Consider the following 16,474-nt stretch of genomic DNA (forward strand, 5'->3'; position numbering starts at 1 on the left):
GCAGCAAGCTAACCTACCGGTAGGAACATCTGCCCCCTGGTGGTCAGTGCACATCAGAGCGACTGGTCGACTGTCTGCCCCCTGGTGGTCATAGCAGCTAGTCGACCAGTTGACTGTCTGCCCTGGTGGTCAGTGCACGTCATAGCGAGCAGTTGAGCAGCCTTAGCATATCATTAGCATATTACTCTTTGATTGGTTGTTCAGCTGTTCTGCCGTTCAGTCTATTTGCATATTACCCTTTTATTATATAGGATTATTACATAGGATAGATTGAATTTAACATAATTTAGTCCACATAGAAAGACAATCCTGGAGACTATGTGGATAGGGACTGGCGGGGCAGAACTTCCATCACTTGCCACCTCTATCTTTCTGCTTCCAAATTGGAAACAGTCTTCCATGCACTTTAATTCTGCTGACTCAAACCTGCATAAACATTAACACTTCTCTGTAGGTTGGTTTATTTTTCAAAAGATGGGATAATTGTAGAATATTATTTTGTAGTTTACTCTTTTCACTTAACATGTTAACATGCCATTGGCCAATTCCACGTTTGTCCGTCTGTCTCTGTTGATAGATAGATACATAGGTAGATAAATAGATAATCTAATGTTTCTCTTAGCCCTGTTAGTAGTCCAGGGCATGAATTTATCATAATTTATTCAGTCATTGTCCTATTGAGATATTCATAGATTTTCACCTTTTTGCTATTATATAAAAAGTTGCAGTAAATATTCTTGGACATGTATCTTTATGTGCTGATACTTTAAATTGTGTCAGATTCTCATAAACAGGAGACCTGGGTCAAAGAAAACTTAGCTTTTTGGAAAGTATTAATTATTAATATCCTCTCAGTATAGCTTTGTGGTCCTAAAAATTGATGTTTTTTTTTCTGGTGGTGAGTCCCTGGTGTCAGTTCCTTGCCTGGGACAGCCCCCTGTCCTCTGTGGGCAGAGAAAGACCAGCAAGTATTCTAGAAATCTGTGTATTTCTGAGCTCAGGCAAGACCTGTCCCCTTCTTGACTTTGGTTACACAGGATGAGGGCAGAGTCTGTACTTAATAAATTTTCTGAAAATCCATGATTGTTAAACTGTTTGCATTAGGAAATCTTCACTTCTCAGATACAGAATCTACACTAATAAAAGAGTAAGATGCAAACTGACTGTACCTTCACGACGCCCACCAGCCAATCAGGAGTGAGTATGCACATTAACCCAACAAAGATTGTGGGTTAATTTGCATATGCAGGCGCCGAGCGGCTGGGGGTGTTCTGCACCACCCCAGCCGCTCAGGGCCTCTGGGCAGCGTGGGAAGGCGGAAAGGCGGCTCCGGCCAGAGCGAGGGCGGTGCCAGCAGCCAGGGTAAGGAAGGCCCATCTTGTATAAATCTTCATGCATCGGGCCTCTAGTTATGGTAATAAAAGTAATCCCAGCCCTCTTAACAGGCCCCCAGATTGAAGTAAGGTGGCTGGAGGACATGCCTCTGCAGGCAGCGTCTGCACGCCCTCTTTTCATCGCACTCAGTGGTTCCTGCTCGAGGCTTACTTGGCCGTATGGACGATTCTTATAGGCGAATTAGAATGATGCAACCGTTCCTATTTGATGGCATGCTTACTGGCAGCATGAGGCCGGAGGAGGTAATCATTTAACCCGCAGGGCCTCACACTGACATCCGTGTCTGCTGGGACTCTTCTGCCGATCACAGGTTATAATGTTTGGTATTAGATCGGGGCAGGTTGGTTCCGCCCTATTTGCTTTGGCACCAGTGACAGGGAACTGTGAGGGGCAGTTTATCCGTAGAATGTGTATCCATAGAATGCTTGTTCCCAGCTCAGACAGTGTTCCCCGTGTCGATACATGTATGTTGTCAGGAACAAGCTCAGCATGCGTGTCTGAAACTGCACAGCTCAGTACAGTGTTCCCGTGATGTAAAACATTTTGAATGTTGTTCGGGATAGCCACGACACGCTTCGGCGGTTCCTGCCCTGGATATTATGGGTGACTATTCTGTGTTGCCGACTGCTGCAGCTTAACGCCATGGCAAACCGTGCTGCCGGGAAAGGCTACGAGAATGAAGACAATTATTCCAACATCAAGTTCCAGTTCATCGGGATAGAGAACATCCACGTCATGAGGAACAGTCTGCAGAAGATGCTGGAAGGTAAGCCACTTCCTGTGCACAGCATTGAGAGAGAAAAAAAAATGCAGTTGAATGTTTTCGTGCCAAAACGGAACAAGATAGTGTTTGCATGTTAAAATTGTGTTTCTACAAAGATGCTGTTTACACCGGTGGGTTACGTTGGGAAGCATATCCTATTGCAGGGACTTTTATTTGGTTTTTGTGTCACGGGGATGTGGTTAGCAGGCAGGTACTCTCCCTCCTTATATTAGTTTGAATCTCATAAAGCAGCAGCCCCCGGCTCTGGAACAGAGATGCGGTCCATAAGCTGAATCCGACTGGCTGACGGGCCCATAGAAGGGAGGATGCTGGGGGGTCCCGATCCCCATTCTAAACAGCGGCACCCCTGGCAACGTGCCCACAGCTAACTGACACCCGCTCACCCCACGGTCCCGGGCACCAGGGGACACACACAGACACGCAGTGAAGGACATTACGACGACAGATTATGTTACACAGAAGAATCATTCATGTGGCCAAACAAGCCGTAAGCCGAGGAGCAGAAATTCTGCATTTCAAGCAAAACCGGCTGCGTTTACTGCCTGGGCTCCTTGTGAGCGTCAAGGCCCGAGGAGGAATCTGTGGGCACAGTCACCACTCCCGGTTCTCGTGGGAACCGGAACTGAGCGAACAGGGAGGGTGTGTGTTCCTGGGGCCCCGGCGAGGCTGTGAGCGCTGGGCGGGCCCTTGTGGGGAGGCCGGGGAGGGGGCGCTGAGCGCTGGGGCCGAGGCTGTCTGAACAGGACGTGTGGTGTCTGGGACGAAGAAAGTGCTGGGTGGTTTTCTCCAGGAGGCACATGAGCTCTCGGTTACTTAGGCGGCTCTCTGCTGAATGGGGACACGCGGGTGTGGTGAGGCCTAAGGGGGCGGCTGCAGAGACGTGGGTGGCACAGACGGGCCTGACTTCCATCCTCTCTCCTGGATTCCTCGGGTCGTCTCCGTCACGGTGAGACCTTGAACCATCTCCGGGGCCGTGTTTTGCTGTGAAAGGAGAGGGTTGGACTAATGATGTCCAGGGGCCCTGCCAGCCGTGACCGCTGTGAGTCTCCGCTGGGATGCCCCTGGTTGCAGACACTTCCACGCTGAGCATTTGGATGGTTAGAAGAACTTCCTTCCTGCATCGGGAAACATCCCGCCCCAGAGCCATCTCCTACGACGTCCACAGGGAATTCGGGGAATCCCCCAGGTCAGGTCATGGTGACCGTGCCCCTGAGCCTCTCAGACCTCTGGAGATGCTCATTCGGCAGCCTGGCTGTCCCTGTGCTTTTAAGGTTCAAAAAATTGGACTTGCTCGGCCCTGCCATTGAAAGGGTGGTCTCACTGTACTATGAAGCGTGTTCATCACTATCAGATCATTGCTGTTCTTTTAGGTTTCTTTTTAAAAAATTTTATTTATTGACTTTTTAGAGAGAGAGTGGAAGGGAGGGGAGAGGGAGGGGAGAGAGAGAGGCATTGATTTGTTGTCCCGCTTAAGTGTGCATCCATTGGTTGGTTCTCGTGGTGCCCTGACCGGGGATCGGGGATCGAGCCTGCAGCCTTGGTGGTCAGGACGACCCTCTCACCAGCAGAGCCACCAGGGCCTTCTTTCTGTTCTTCATCTAGTGGTTTCATAAGCTGACTTTTGAGAACTGACATTTTCTTTACAGAAAGTCGCTCCTGAGAGTGCTTATGACATGCCACTGGGCTTTCATGTTTAAACGAGCATTTATTTGGTTTCTATTAGGAGCCGTTCCTCTAATGCCCGGGGCCCGACTTGCTCAAGGACATGTGTGCCAAGCACGTTCCAGGGGGCAGTCTCCTCCCCGTTTCGTAAGGGACCGCGGCTCCGTGTCACTGCAGGGAGCAAGGACCGCTCTCTGGATGCCCGTCAGGGACCTGGCCAGTGTTTGTCCATCTGTTTCCCCGAGTAAATGATAAACCGCTGTGGAGCCGCCTGCCGAGGTGATGCAATGCGCCACCGCGGGAGGCTCCCCGCCTGCAGACAGCGGCCTTGGCCTCCAGGCCCACAGCTGGTCCCCGGGGGGAAGGGAAGTAGCATGTCCCTCACGGCCGTTTTCTTCAGGTCTCCCCCCAACCACTGGTACTGCTGTTAGCAGAACGGATTCTGAGGAACGGAGGCTTGTTTGCATCCCGGCTGCAAACCAGCCGTCTGTGAGCAAGAGCTGCAGGCGGTTTCATCAGAACCTGACATCTGGACCAAGTGTGTGTCCTATGCAAGTCCCCTCTAGAGCTGCTTGAACGTGTACGTTGGACCTACGCGTTCTAAACCCAGCTGCTTTGTGGCATGCGTACCTCCCAACAAAATAGTAATGATGCCTTCTGGTTAGGCAGAAAGTGTGTAATTTATTCAGTGCTTCCCACCGGAGCTTCCCTTTGGATCATATAGAGAATGGTTTTCCCCTCAAATAAGAAAAGGGTGTAGAACAGCCGATAGAAGAGCCTGGGACAGGCTGAGGAAATTGTCATCGATGTGGACTGGATTAAAATCTCCTGGGCATCCTTGGCGTTGGGAGGAAGTCAGCGGGAGGCTGTCCATACAACTGCTTTCACATCGAGGCTCCTGGAGGTTGAGCTGCCCTCAACCCCTCTGTGTAAATCCGTCTTCAAGGTAGGCAGGCGTTTACGGGGAAGACAACGGCATCAACTTCGATTTTCAGTCAACACGCTCCATCTTTTGGGTGTTGCCTAGAAAGCTGCCCTTCCCCCCACCACGGTGTCACGTGGGTTCTAGAATGTGAGTGACTATGGTTGGCCATGGTGTTGTTCTGCGTCACCAACCACTTATGCTTTGACTTACTCATTGAGCTAAAAACTGAGCAACTGGTATGTGCCGGGCTTCCTCAGCTTTTCACGGAAACGATCGTATTTGATTTTCACGGCAATCGTGTGCAGTACGTGGTGTTGTCTGCTGTTTATACGTGAGGAACCTGGGTCTCAGAAACGTTAGACAACTCAGGTTAAGGTAATTTTTAAAAGAGGAATGAGTCAGTTGAAACAAACCAACATAGAGGAAGACATTTAAACGTGCTCTGGTAATTTAAAAAACGGAACTTAAAACTTCCAGTTACCACTTTCCACTTAGCTTTTAAAAACGAAAATATGTGATAAAACTGGTACTTCGGATATTTCTGGTGTCATGAAATTGGCTTAAAGAAACATAATATATTCTGTTTAGAGAGACATACTGTATTTTTACCAGATTGCCTCCCCTTGGGGACTAACCCAAAGTATGGTTTAAAAAAGAAAGCCACAACAGGCCTATTTTTATAATAGTGCTTTATTTATAATAGAAGTTTGGAGGCCACAGGAATGTCTAATAATAGTAAACAAATTAAATAATTTTGCTCTATCTCTTATTTTTATTGATTTTTTTTACAGAGAGGAAGGGAGAGGGATAGAGAGTTAGAAACATCGATGAGAGAGAAACATCAATCAGCTGCCTCCTGCACACCCCCTACTGGGGGATGTGCCCACAACCAAGGTACATGCCCTTGACCGGAATCGAACCTGGGACCCTTCAGTCCGCAGGCCGACGCTCTATCCACTGAGCCAAACCGGTTAGGGCAATTTTGCTCCTTCTCTTGATAGAAAATTTTACATCCATTAAAAATCATAAATGTTAAGAATATATGTGTACATTATAACATGGGAGAATGTGGATAATGTAAGTGAGAAATTCAGGCTGTAAAATTGTACGACTACTCTGATTTACTCCATGGTGAATCATATTTATGAAGAAAGACTGGGAGAGACTGTCCAGCAAAATAATTGTATTAGCATGGAAGGATGACAGGCCAAAATTTTAATTTTTCCTTCTTTATTTATAAAAGCAGAGACCCAGCAATCACGTGAGAAGGCACCCCGCCTCCCGCCGTGCAAGGAGGCACCCCACGGGGGGCCGGGACCTGCGCCTGACTCGCAGCGTCCCCCAGCCCCCCGCCTGTGTCCTCTCTGGGGCCCCCGGCTCAGGCAGGCCCCCGCCTCTGTCTCCATCTCCGCTCCAGGCCTCACTTGCGTGCCAACGTCCTCCTGTCTGGTCGTGGCCCGTTATGGAGTCCTGGCCTAATTTGCATATTACCTATTTTTATTTATATATGCATAGATAGATAGATAGATAGATAGATAGATAGATAGATACTCTCTATGGTTGGCTTATTACATTAAAAAACAAACAAACATAATACATATTATCTCCCAGGTTCTGTGAGTGAGGATTTTGGGCTTGTCTCATATAGGTTTTCCACTTCAAATTCACCCTTTTGCAAATCAAATTCACCCTTTTGCAAAGCAAATTTGCTTGCAAAAGGGTGAATCTGAAGAGGAAAACCTGTATATAAAAGGGAGCCAGGGTCCGCCTGCCCAGGGTCTTAAAGGCTGCAGGTAAGGTGTCGGCCAGGCTGCGTCGTCATCGGGACACTCGGATGAGGAAGCATCTGCTCCCAGGCTCATTGAGGATGTTGGCAGAACTCAGGTGAGGGTCCTGAGCGTGGTGGCTGTCGAGGGGCGCGGAGGGCACCCTTAGGTCCCAGGCTGCTGTGCGCTGCCAGAGCTGCCCACAGCACGGCGGGCTGTTTCTTCAAGGCCTGCTTCTCTCTGGTTAGAGGTTGGTATATGGCATTTAAAACGATTTTTATATTCAGTTTTTGGGAACACATCCTTCCCCGGATGACAGAACAAAGCAGAACCCAAGCCTAGTACTTTCCATCGCCTTACGGTGGTCTCGGCTGATTGTTGCTTCGATATTGTGCAGGCTCACAAATAACCACCCTACACGGTCATGTTACATTATGGAGTGATTTGCTGATTAATCTGTTTAATATTTTAAGGTATATTTACTCAAGTAGTCTTTATTGCAACCTTTATTGCAATATTCTTAATATTCCCGTTTTACAGATGAGGAAATTGAGGCAAAGAGGCTAAGAAACCTGTGACGCTCACGACAGTAAGTGGTAGGACCAAGATTCTCACCTCGTTAGTGTGAATCCAGACGCCACGCTCTTTACTGGCTTTACGGCCTCCCCAGGTAGGGAGGGGGCTGGGTGGAAGGGACCTTGGCCCACCTGTTTTAAGGCCTGCGTTTGGGCTCTTGCCTTCGTCTCTGAGTAAACGTGGTCACGCCTCATTTCCTGTATTGGAAAAACAATGGAAGGAGTACATCAGCGCTGTCTAACTCACAGACTTATGAAAAGGTTTCCTTGCAAACCAAAGGGTGCTTAACAATGGGAGGTGCGTTACGCTTTCTCCTGGGAAGCAATACTGCGCTTGAACACAAGCCCCGAGTGCCGCGGGGGAGGGAATGGCTGTAGGTGAACTCAGCCGGGCAGGCGTCTGGTAGGTCGGTGCTTCCCTACGGGCCACTCTCCGGAATTCCTAGATTCACGAGACGTGGGGGGAAACAGCAGGTTCCCAGGCGCGGGGGTGCTTGCCTTGTGACATGGCCCGTGTCCACTCAGCACAAGTTTATGTACAAGAAAACGTAATAAACCACATGTCAGGCCGTGTGGGCGGTTTCTCGGCACGTTGTCTTCCAGAGCTGCAAGCGCAGCCTGCTGGCCATCAGGTGGGGGTGGGTCCCGAGCCAGGGACAGAGGCCCAGTGTCCACTCGGCAGTGTGGGCAGCCCCCGGGGAGGGCGCCGGGCAGCTCCGATGGAGGTGGAGCTGCTGTGCCCTGTGCCCTGTGCCCTGGGCCCTGGGCCCGGGGGTGGTGGGCACCGACTGTGGAGAAGGTTTTGTCGCCCCGCGGCCGTATCCGATCTGTGCTTCTGCGGGAAGGTGCTGAGGCCGATGGTTCAGAACAGCCGTGGATGTAGACGGGGTGGGTGAAGGCAGAGAACTTCCAGCTCGTCGTGGGAGGCGGCCCTGCAGTGGGTGTTAGTCATGCCACACCTCGCTCTGGGCTCCCCGACAGCTTGTCGTGGGTGCACCAAGGTCTAGAAGGCGGGGCGGGTGGGGGGGGGGGGTCCCTAACATACCCAGCTTCAAGGTTTCCATGACACATTTCTCTCTGCTCAGAGAGCCAAGGCTGTGGCTGTCCGTCCCGATGTCCATTATGTTGGATACTATCTTCACTTCTTGTCTTTGTGTGAGGTGACGCCTCATTCTACCTGGAAGAAACGGAGCTGTTCAACCCACTGCAGATCATGCATAGTTAAGTTTCTCGTTTTGAAGTGTTTCTATGACATTACTACACGTTTATGCCATGACATTCTACCAGAGATGAGCCCATGGAAGGCTATAGAAGGCTTCATCTTTTTTAAGTTCTCCGTGTTCTGACTTTTGACCATTGTTAATGTCCTCAGATTGCTGACCTATTCGATGAGACAGCCAATAGGACCTGGCTGAGCCTCTGGCCATTACCTTACACGCTTAGCAGCACGGCGTGGGCCTCCACATGGAAAACCCGCCTTCCCGCGAGAGGGGAGCCAGAGAGCTTCACATAGCAGGAACAGTTTTAGGACTTTTTTAAAATATATATTTTATTGATTTTTACAGAGAGGAAGGGAGAGGGATAGAGAGTTAGAAACATCAATCAGCCGCCTCCTGAACACTCCCTACTGGGGATGTGCCCGCAACCAAGGTACATGCCCTTGACCAATATCAAACCTGGGACCCTTCAGTCCGCAGGCCGACACTCTATCCACTGAGCCAAACCGGTTAGGGCGGTTTTAAGACTTTTTAATGAGTGTTCTGCTGGCCAGGGGTGGGGAGCCTTTTCTCTGCCAAGGGCCATTTGGAGATTTATAACATCGTTCTCGTAATATACTTCACTTAACACATTGCGGACGGATCACGAGAATCCTCGCTCCATATGACACAGTGTTTTACAAAGTGTCATACTTTAAAAAGATATTAGCTGGTAAGAACACGTGATAAATAACTTCAAAATGCAATGGGTAATTTTAAAGCGTGCCTTTAACATTTATGTAAAACGTTTTCTTGTACTCGTTCAATAGAAACTTACCTGGCCACTGGGTAAAGCTAGCAATAAGACTACTGTTCCGCAATGTGTTGATATAAATTTATGAATTTATGTTGCTATGAAGAAAGTTTCTAGATTTATTGAATTCCCAGTCCCGCCTGCGGTTGCCTTGGCAGGGCCAGACCCAATGATTTCGAGGGCCTTATAAGGCCCGCAGGCCGGACGTTCCCCACCCGTGCTAGACCAACAGTTCTATCCTATCAGGATTCACTTCAGCCTGGGATGGAACCGTGACCTCCTGGTTCATAGGTCGATGCTCAACCACTGAGCCACACAGGCCAGGCCAGACAATAGTATCGTAAGCACCGAGGGACAGAGGAAAGCGCATGACCGTTGGGCTGTATGTGCTGTGGAATGGATTCCAGCTCAGTTATTGACTGGCTGTGTAATTATGGATGACCTAGTAACTCTTTGAAACCCTCCTTCCCAATTGGAAAATTGGGAGTAAATAATACCCTGTGTGGTAGATAGTTCATGAGACCACCAGGCACAATACCTGCTTATAGTGAGAGTACATAGTAACTAGGAGCTTCCATAGTTATTTCAGACATTCATCTGCTCACCAGACAGTTCCTGAGTCTGTATGCTCAGTCTATCATTAGGTAGAAAAATGCTTCATTCATTAATACAAAGTGAAATAACCGGTTTTGATAGAGCAGCAGTCAGGCAGGAAGAGAAGGTGGCGTTTGCTAATAGTGAGGCCTCCGGGGCCACCCTGGCCAGTGGGATGGTTGGACATTTTCACTGTGCGTCAAAGCTGCAGACTTCGTCTCCGGGCGACATTATCAAAGGAGAGGACAAGCACAAACCAAGCGGTCTAATGAGAACAGGGGCTGTTTTTATCCTGATTCTGCTTTATCTTGATGTTCACGGGGACCATTCAAAGATGAATTTTAAAATGTACACCCGCAGAATGATTGCTCTGTATTTTGTTCATTGGGACAGCTAGTTGTGGACACCTGGGACATGTACGAAAGGGGGGCTTAGAAGGAAGTGTCTCCCACGAGACTAAAGAGAGACGCGATGAATGCCGGTGACAAGGGGAGCTGTGTTTCCGCGAGGCGGTGGTTGGGAATTAGCAGTTTCGTACTTGCTTGCCAGTGACAGCGGTCTAAGATTTGACGAGCGGGTGGGTCGGGCAGCGGTCTAGCTGGTGTGTTAGCATGGAACGAGTCCCTCCTGCTCCGTCCCTGCGCGTGCTGCTGTTTCACTTCCGTTATCGCTGCCAACATCTTAATCCTCCGTGATTCCGGCCTTCCCTCCAGTGGCTACCACTGACACTTTATATCCACCCAACTCCCTAGCCTCTCAGCATGCTCTCCCAGGCCAGACGTCCCTGTTCCATCTGCTTCAAGTTTCTTATTCGGACTCCATCATCCCTTACGCCCTGCCTCCGTTTGTGTACCGACTTAGTTATTCTCCATTGGTGGTGAAAATACGATGGAAATTGGAGTCAAGGGAACTAGATTGCTATCACAGTGCACCTGCTGGGCCCCGTTCTGAGCCCTTACCTCCTCTATACACCGAGATAACCATTCCTACTGTAGATGGGAGGTTGTGTTGGGTCACTGAGAGGAAACCACAAAGACCCAAGCCTTCCATACGGCAAATGTAATATAAATGGACACATGTATTTTTTAATTTATTTGCTGTAAACCGTGTCTTTAGATTCAAAATTCATGTGCAAAACTAATTCATACTAACATAGCATTGTTTGGTGAACCTGCTGCTTGGTTTTCTTTAGGTCAATGGTAATTAGTATTATGAGGACGTGTGTGTATGCGTGCATTTACACACAGATGCATTTATTACACACATGGCTGTTACACACTTGTGCACGTGTGTGTGTGTATTTTCTATGCTACTGACTCGGGCAATGCTAGCAAATGTATAAGAATGTAGGCTTGATTGAACCTTACCATTCTATGTTGTTGTCAAATTCTTTAAAAAGAAACAAGGTTATACAAAAATGGCTTCATGGCATTCCTGTATTCAGATTCCAGAAAATAGCAGCATGAACAAAGCTGGTGTTGTTTTAAAGAATAATCACCAGAAGGTCTTTAAACAGAGGGCCCATGTGGGCTGGGAAAGGCAGGGACAAGAACACCACTCACGTGAATAACAGTTGCTGCTAGCATCTTAATCCTCCGTGATCCCGGGCCAATTCACTGCAGGGCTCAGAAGTTTCTTCTGTCACCATGGTGGGTGAGTAAAATAGAAGGGGACGGGGGGTCAGGGGGAGGGGCTGTAAACCAGGCTTAATCAAGCATTTCCATTTTTCAAGGCCACAATGAAGTCCTGTTTGCGTGGTTCCACCTGCGAGGGTGGCCAGTGAAGGGCAATGGCTATCATCTCGCTAGTTCTTTGAAGACCATTCACAGGGCTTGGTTCTACAATGTGAAAGGGACAGACCTCACTTCAGCAGAAGCCCTACTGTGTGCCAGGCCTGGGCATGAAGGGAGGGCCATGTCCATGTCAACTCTGACCTCAGGAGACAAGACCGACATCCCCAGGGTTCGAATAGGGACTGTCCCTCCCTGACCCACCCAACACCTGTGGAGGAAGGAACGCGATTGGTGCAGGAAATTCCTAAGGACGATCATCAGGCTTATTTCCTTCCAAGTAAATTTCATACTTCCTCGGTTTCCTGAATAACACACATATGTTTTAGTGTTGCCTCTATAGGTGTGTGGAATAAGTTGTCCTGTTCTGTAAAACAAATATTGGGCCTGGGCACGAAGCACGGCTCTCTAATCGGTGGCATATGCCTCTGATGTCAGCTGAAATGAACTTCGTTCAGCAAAATGGTTTGTAAATATTGGTTTGGGTTTGGCAACAAGAGTGAACAAATCAGTATTTCTGCCTTATCCTGAGTTTATCCAAACAGACCCACCAGTTTTATATTTAAAAACCGAAGCACTAATTGTTCCAGTCTCAAGGGTACCCCCATCTGTCCCTGCGCATGAGTCATCTGTAGAGCTGTTTGCTGTTACCACTCCGCTCAGCGTTTGGGACACACACACACCCGCCGCGGTGACCTCGCTTGAAAAACCTGGCGAGGTTGTTTTACTTCTCGTCCACAGTGTCCGTGTTCCTGAAAGCAGACATGTTGAACCAGGAGCCACTGTGGGAGGGGAGGAGCGGGCTGTGGGCACGCGGCCGGCCTGGGGCGGTCTCTCCGGCAGGAAGTGTTAGGGCCTCGTCTGCGAGCCAACATCCCGGCTGACCTTAGGCAGGGCCTTGCCGGGTTAGGTGGAAGCCCGGTGTCTTTATTTTTAACCCGCCGTCATTTCCCTGCCTTGTGGGGAAGAAAAGGTGAACAGGATCATTTGTTCTTGGGCTGAGCTAAGAGTTTAGCCGCCAGATAGCCCTCAGGCTCCCTGGTCGTTTTTTAAATAGGCAAGAATGCCAACTCGCCCCGCGCCCTGCCATAACAGCCGAGCCCTGCCATAACAGCCGGGAAGTTTGGCCTGCTGAGTGTTTGCCAGACCGTTTGCCAGAGAAGGTTCCTGTGGAAGGTGGGCGGGATGTCCCCAGTGGAGTCCTGGAGCTGTACGTGGTGGAATGTGTGCGCGTTAGGGTTGAGCACGGGTCATGGCCTGGGGTTGGACCAAAAGACCGAACAGCAGGTGCCCAGGGAGGGAGCGCTCACAGGGGTGCTGGTTTCGCGTGCCTCCCGCTGGGTGGTGTGCGCAGAGAGGGGGGCCCTGGCCGGACTGCTGGGCTGCCACCAGGCCAGATCTCTGCAGGGCGGGCTGGGAGGGCAGGGGGTGTTTGTTTTCTCGGGGGCAGCAGACCCAGCGGTCTGTCTGCAGACTGGGCACTCCCCGAGCTCAGGGCAGATCAGAGGCAGGTCTGCCCCATGGCTGTCTGGGAATCTGCTCCCATCACCGTCTAAGTGGGTTCCTCCCCGACCTGCGTGACCGGCCTTGGCAGGCTGCTCCGTCCGGAGCCTGCTCGCCTTTGCCACCTTACGAAAGACAAGCATGCCCTTTCCCACACCTTCCATCCTGTTCCAGTCCGTTACCCAGTGTGCATGAGAGCTGTTACTACCCCACTTCACAGCTGAGCGAACAGGGGTCCAGGGAGACTGGCCCGTCCAAGCTCACACACAGGCATGAAGCAGAGAAGGGACAAAAGCCTGCTTGGGAATGTTAACACACCCGAGGGAAGCGGCAGGATGGCATGGAAACATGCAATTTAGTTGTAACGTGATTCTTTCTTTTTTTCTTTCGTCGGAAGCAACTGTGGCCAGAGTGTCTGTTACATTGCTTTTTCCTTTTTTATTTCAAAACAACACATTTAAACGACAGAGGACACCGTAACCTTGGAAACAGCCTGCAGAGTGCCTGGGCCACAGGCTGACCCAGCGCTGTAGGTCCTGTGCACGTCTGTCTGTCTGTCAGGGGCTGCAGCCGGGCACCTCTGCCTGCACTGGTGTGCTTGCTGTATATGCTGGCCCTCATTACCACGGTGATCCTCAGATAACGTTATATTGTTTTTGTATGTATTAGAATTTACATACATATACTATGTAGCCTTTCGCTTTTTGTATTCAACATTTCGAGACATCCATATGATGTAATTTCACTCATCTGACAGCTGTGTCATATTCCACTCCACGAACGTATCTCAGCTCATTCCCCACCCCCACCCTGCCAGTGATGGGGGTCGGGGGGCAGCACCGATACTCAAAGGGGCAGTGCTCCCAGCCAGAGGCACTGAGGTCGCCAGCGCGCAGTGGGTCTCTGCAGCTGTGCTTCCGCTCCAGGCGGGTGTCTGGAAGGGAGATGGGCATCTTGCCTAAACGAGATTTGGGCAGTATGGGTTCTTAAGTAGGCCTTCTGCTGGGAATCTCCGTGTTATTCCCTTCATCGCTGCTGGCGTCTGACTCAGAACTCACTACTTGTCCTTTATTGGTGCTGTTGTGTTGTGGGACGTACGGGTGAGCCCTCATATCTGGCATATTTTTGGGAAGGGTATCTGATAAATGTGGTCACTAATGGTTACTATGTATTCCAAACGCACAACATTGACTCTGGGAGTTTAAAGTTGGAAGGGTACTCAGACATAATCTCGTACACCGTCCCCATTTTAAACATGATGGAATCGGGGCTGGGAGGGCGGAATGCCTTGTGCGAGATGAAACAGCAATTTACGGACAGCGCTGGGAGTAGGAAACAGGGTCCCTGCTCCCTGCATCACAGAAGACAATACACTTAACCAAATCCTCTGGAACATTATTTAATTTTCAGTGGCTGATTTATAGGGCTCCTCAAAGGGCCTATAAATAGAAAACCCATACATATATAACTGGAATGTAATATCTGTGGTGTGTAGTCAGAACACTAGCTCTACAGCTTTTTCATGCTTTGTTAATTAAGATAAGCTCCTGAGGTTAATTGCTTGTGCTAATAGCGTCGAGGTGCTTACACACCTTAGCTATGTAAATATATATCTCCTTGGGATCCTCGGTTTTCTCCATTTTCAAAGGGAAACCCCTAACTTGAGGTTCTGGAAGCAGTTCCAAAGTCCGCTGTCTCATGTTTAAGTTCACACGCTTTACTCCCATTGGGGGGAGTTGTTGGCCAAGGTGCTCGATCACGTGCACTTAAGACTTTCAGGATAGCTGCCGTTTCTTCGGTAGTTCCCAATGGCAGGGGTTGGAGGATGCGTGCTAATTGGAAAGTGCTGGGGCCAGTCATGGGACCGTTTCCTCCCCAGCCCTCTCGCCACATGCTCCGGGGTGACCCGTTTTCAATGCTAAGAGGGTAAATAGACCCCGGCTGGGCCTTCACCATGGTAATATTCCAGGATTTTCATTAATATTAGGGTCTGATCGCTACATAGAATACTTTTAAACTTATGCACCATCCCCCATGGCCAAACAGAAGCCTTACTTGAAATGGTTTGATAGAATCAAGTAAGTTTGGGCATTTACCTGAACGTAAGTCTTCTGGAAAATACTACAGTGAAGGAATCGTTAAACTACCGACAACATGATCACATGTATAACGAGAGTGCCTTGATTTGGCTTTTACAACACAATTTATCTTGCAGTGTGTGAGCTGAAATCTCCCTCCATGAGCGACTTTCTGTGGGGCCTGGAGAACTCGGGCTGGTTAAGGCACATTAAGGCCATCATGGATGCAGGAACTTTCATTGCCAAGGTACGTGGTGGCAGAGACGTAAGCGAAGGGCCAGGCCAGCCCGCGCACTCTGCCCTCCCCCGCAGAGGGGAGCTGCTGTGCACACCTCCCGGTTCGCCGGCTGGAGATGCGGTTTTGCGAGCGAGGTCGTCCGTGCTCAGTTAGCGGACAGTACGTCAGCACAGCAGCCAAGTGGTAAAAAACTTACAGAATATTCTCTGCAGTTAGGCTTGGCCCCAGATGGAGGAGAGAATTCTTTGTGCAGGCGAGTGCCTCCCCTTCAGGGATGGAGCCCTTTATGCGTTTCTTCGGCAGACGTTTCCTTAGTGCCCTGCACTGCGCTTTTCTAGGTGCCCAGGAGGCAATGCGGAATAAGCCGGTCTCCTCACGGAGCTTACATTCTGGGGTGGGAGACCAAAAAGGAGCAAAAGGCGGGTTTCAGGCAGTGCCGAGTGCTGTGACAAAATCTCCCTTTCCCAGGCTGCTTCCTGTCTACTCAGCTAAAATCCTGCGTGCGCATTTGCGATAGCAAATAGAAATTCTTTTCGTAGCAAACTTGCTGCTATAATTTTTACGTTTGTTTTTTTCTCCCTTCCCCCAACCCTGGATCCATTACTTGGCTCTTATCCTTTTATCTCTGATTTCACAGTTTTACCATTTATTATTTTTGTCTTTTTCCTTTTGAAAAAGGCAAAGGCCAGTAGGAGACCCCTCATTTCAATAGGAGAAAGGCTTAAGGTGGAAACCCAGAGAGGAGGGGGGGGGGTGTCACAGGTGGGCTAGCAGGTGTCTCAGGTGAGATGGTGCAGTGCACATGCTCAGCGAGGTGGCCTCGTGGTCGCTTCCGGACCTAGTGCCACGGGAAGGGAGAGCGCTGGCCGCCAGCATCCATCAGATGGGGGTGTGAACCCTGAATGAATGAAGTCTTTGGCTCCGTTGTCCGTTTCTGAAGTATGAAACCGCACCGCGTCTGGAGGTTCCCGTGCTCACGGCCGTTCTTGTGGGCCCCGCTGGCCCCGTTTTGCAGGCCGTTGCAGAGGAAGGGGCCAGCGTGCTCGTGCACTGCTCGGACGGCTGGGACAGGACGGCGCAGGTGTGCTCCGTGGCCAGCCTCCTGCTGGACCCGCACTACCGGACCCTCAAGGGCTTCATGGTGAGTCGGCCCT

General features: G+C 49.9%; 1 protein-coding gene across 1 annotated transcript in view; it reads left to right on the top strand.

The window, feature by feature from the left end:
- MTMR7 (myotubularin related protein 7) overlaps positions 1–16,474 on the top strand; it is an 84,815-nt gene that overhangs the window by 55,725 nt on the left and 12,616 nt on the right. The window contains exons 7-9 of the mRNA XM_079779094.1: positions 2,029–2,161; positions 15,220–15,329; positions 16,336–16,461. Of these exons, the coding sequence (XP_079635220.1) occupies positions 2,029–2,161; positions 15,220–15,329; positions 16,336–16,461 (369 nt within the window). The remainder of the gene's footprint in view (positions 1–2,028; positions 2,162–15,219; positions 15,330–16,335; positions 16,462–16,474) is intronic.

This window comes from Cnephaeus nilssonii (genome assembly GCF_951640355.1).
Source record: "Cnephaeus nilssonii genome assembly, chromosome: 8".
In the NCBI taxonomy this organism is placed as follows: domain Eukaryota; kingdom Metazoa; phylum Chordata; class Mammalia; order Chiroptera; family Vespertilionidae; genus Cnephaeus; species Cnephaeus nilssonii.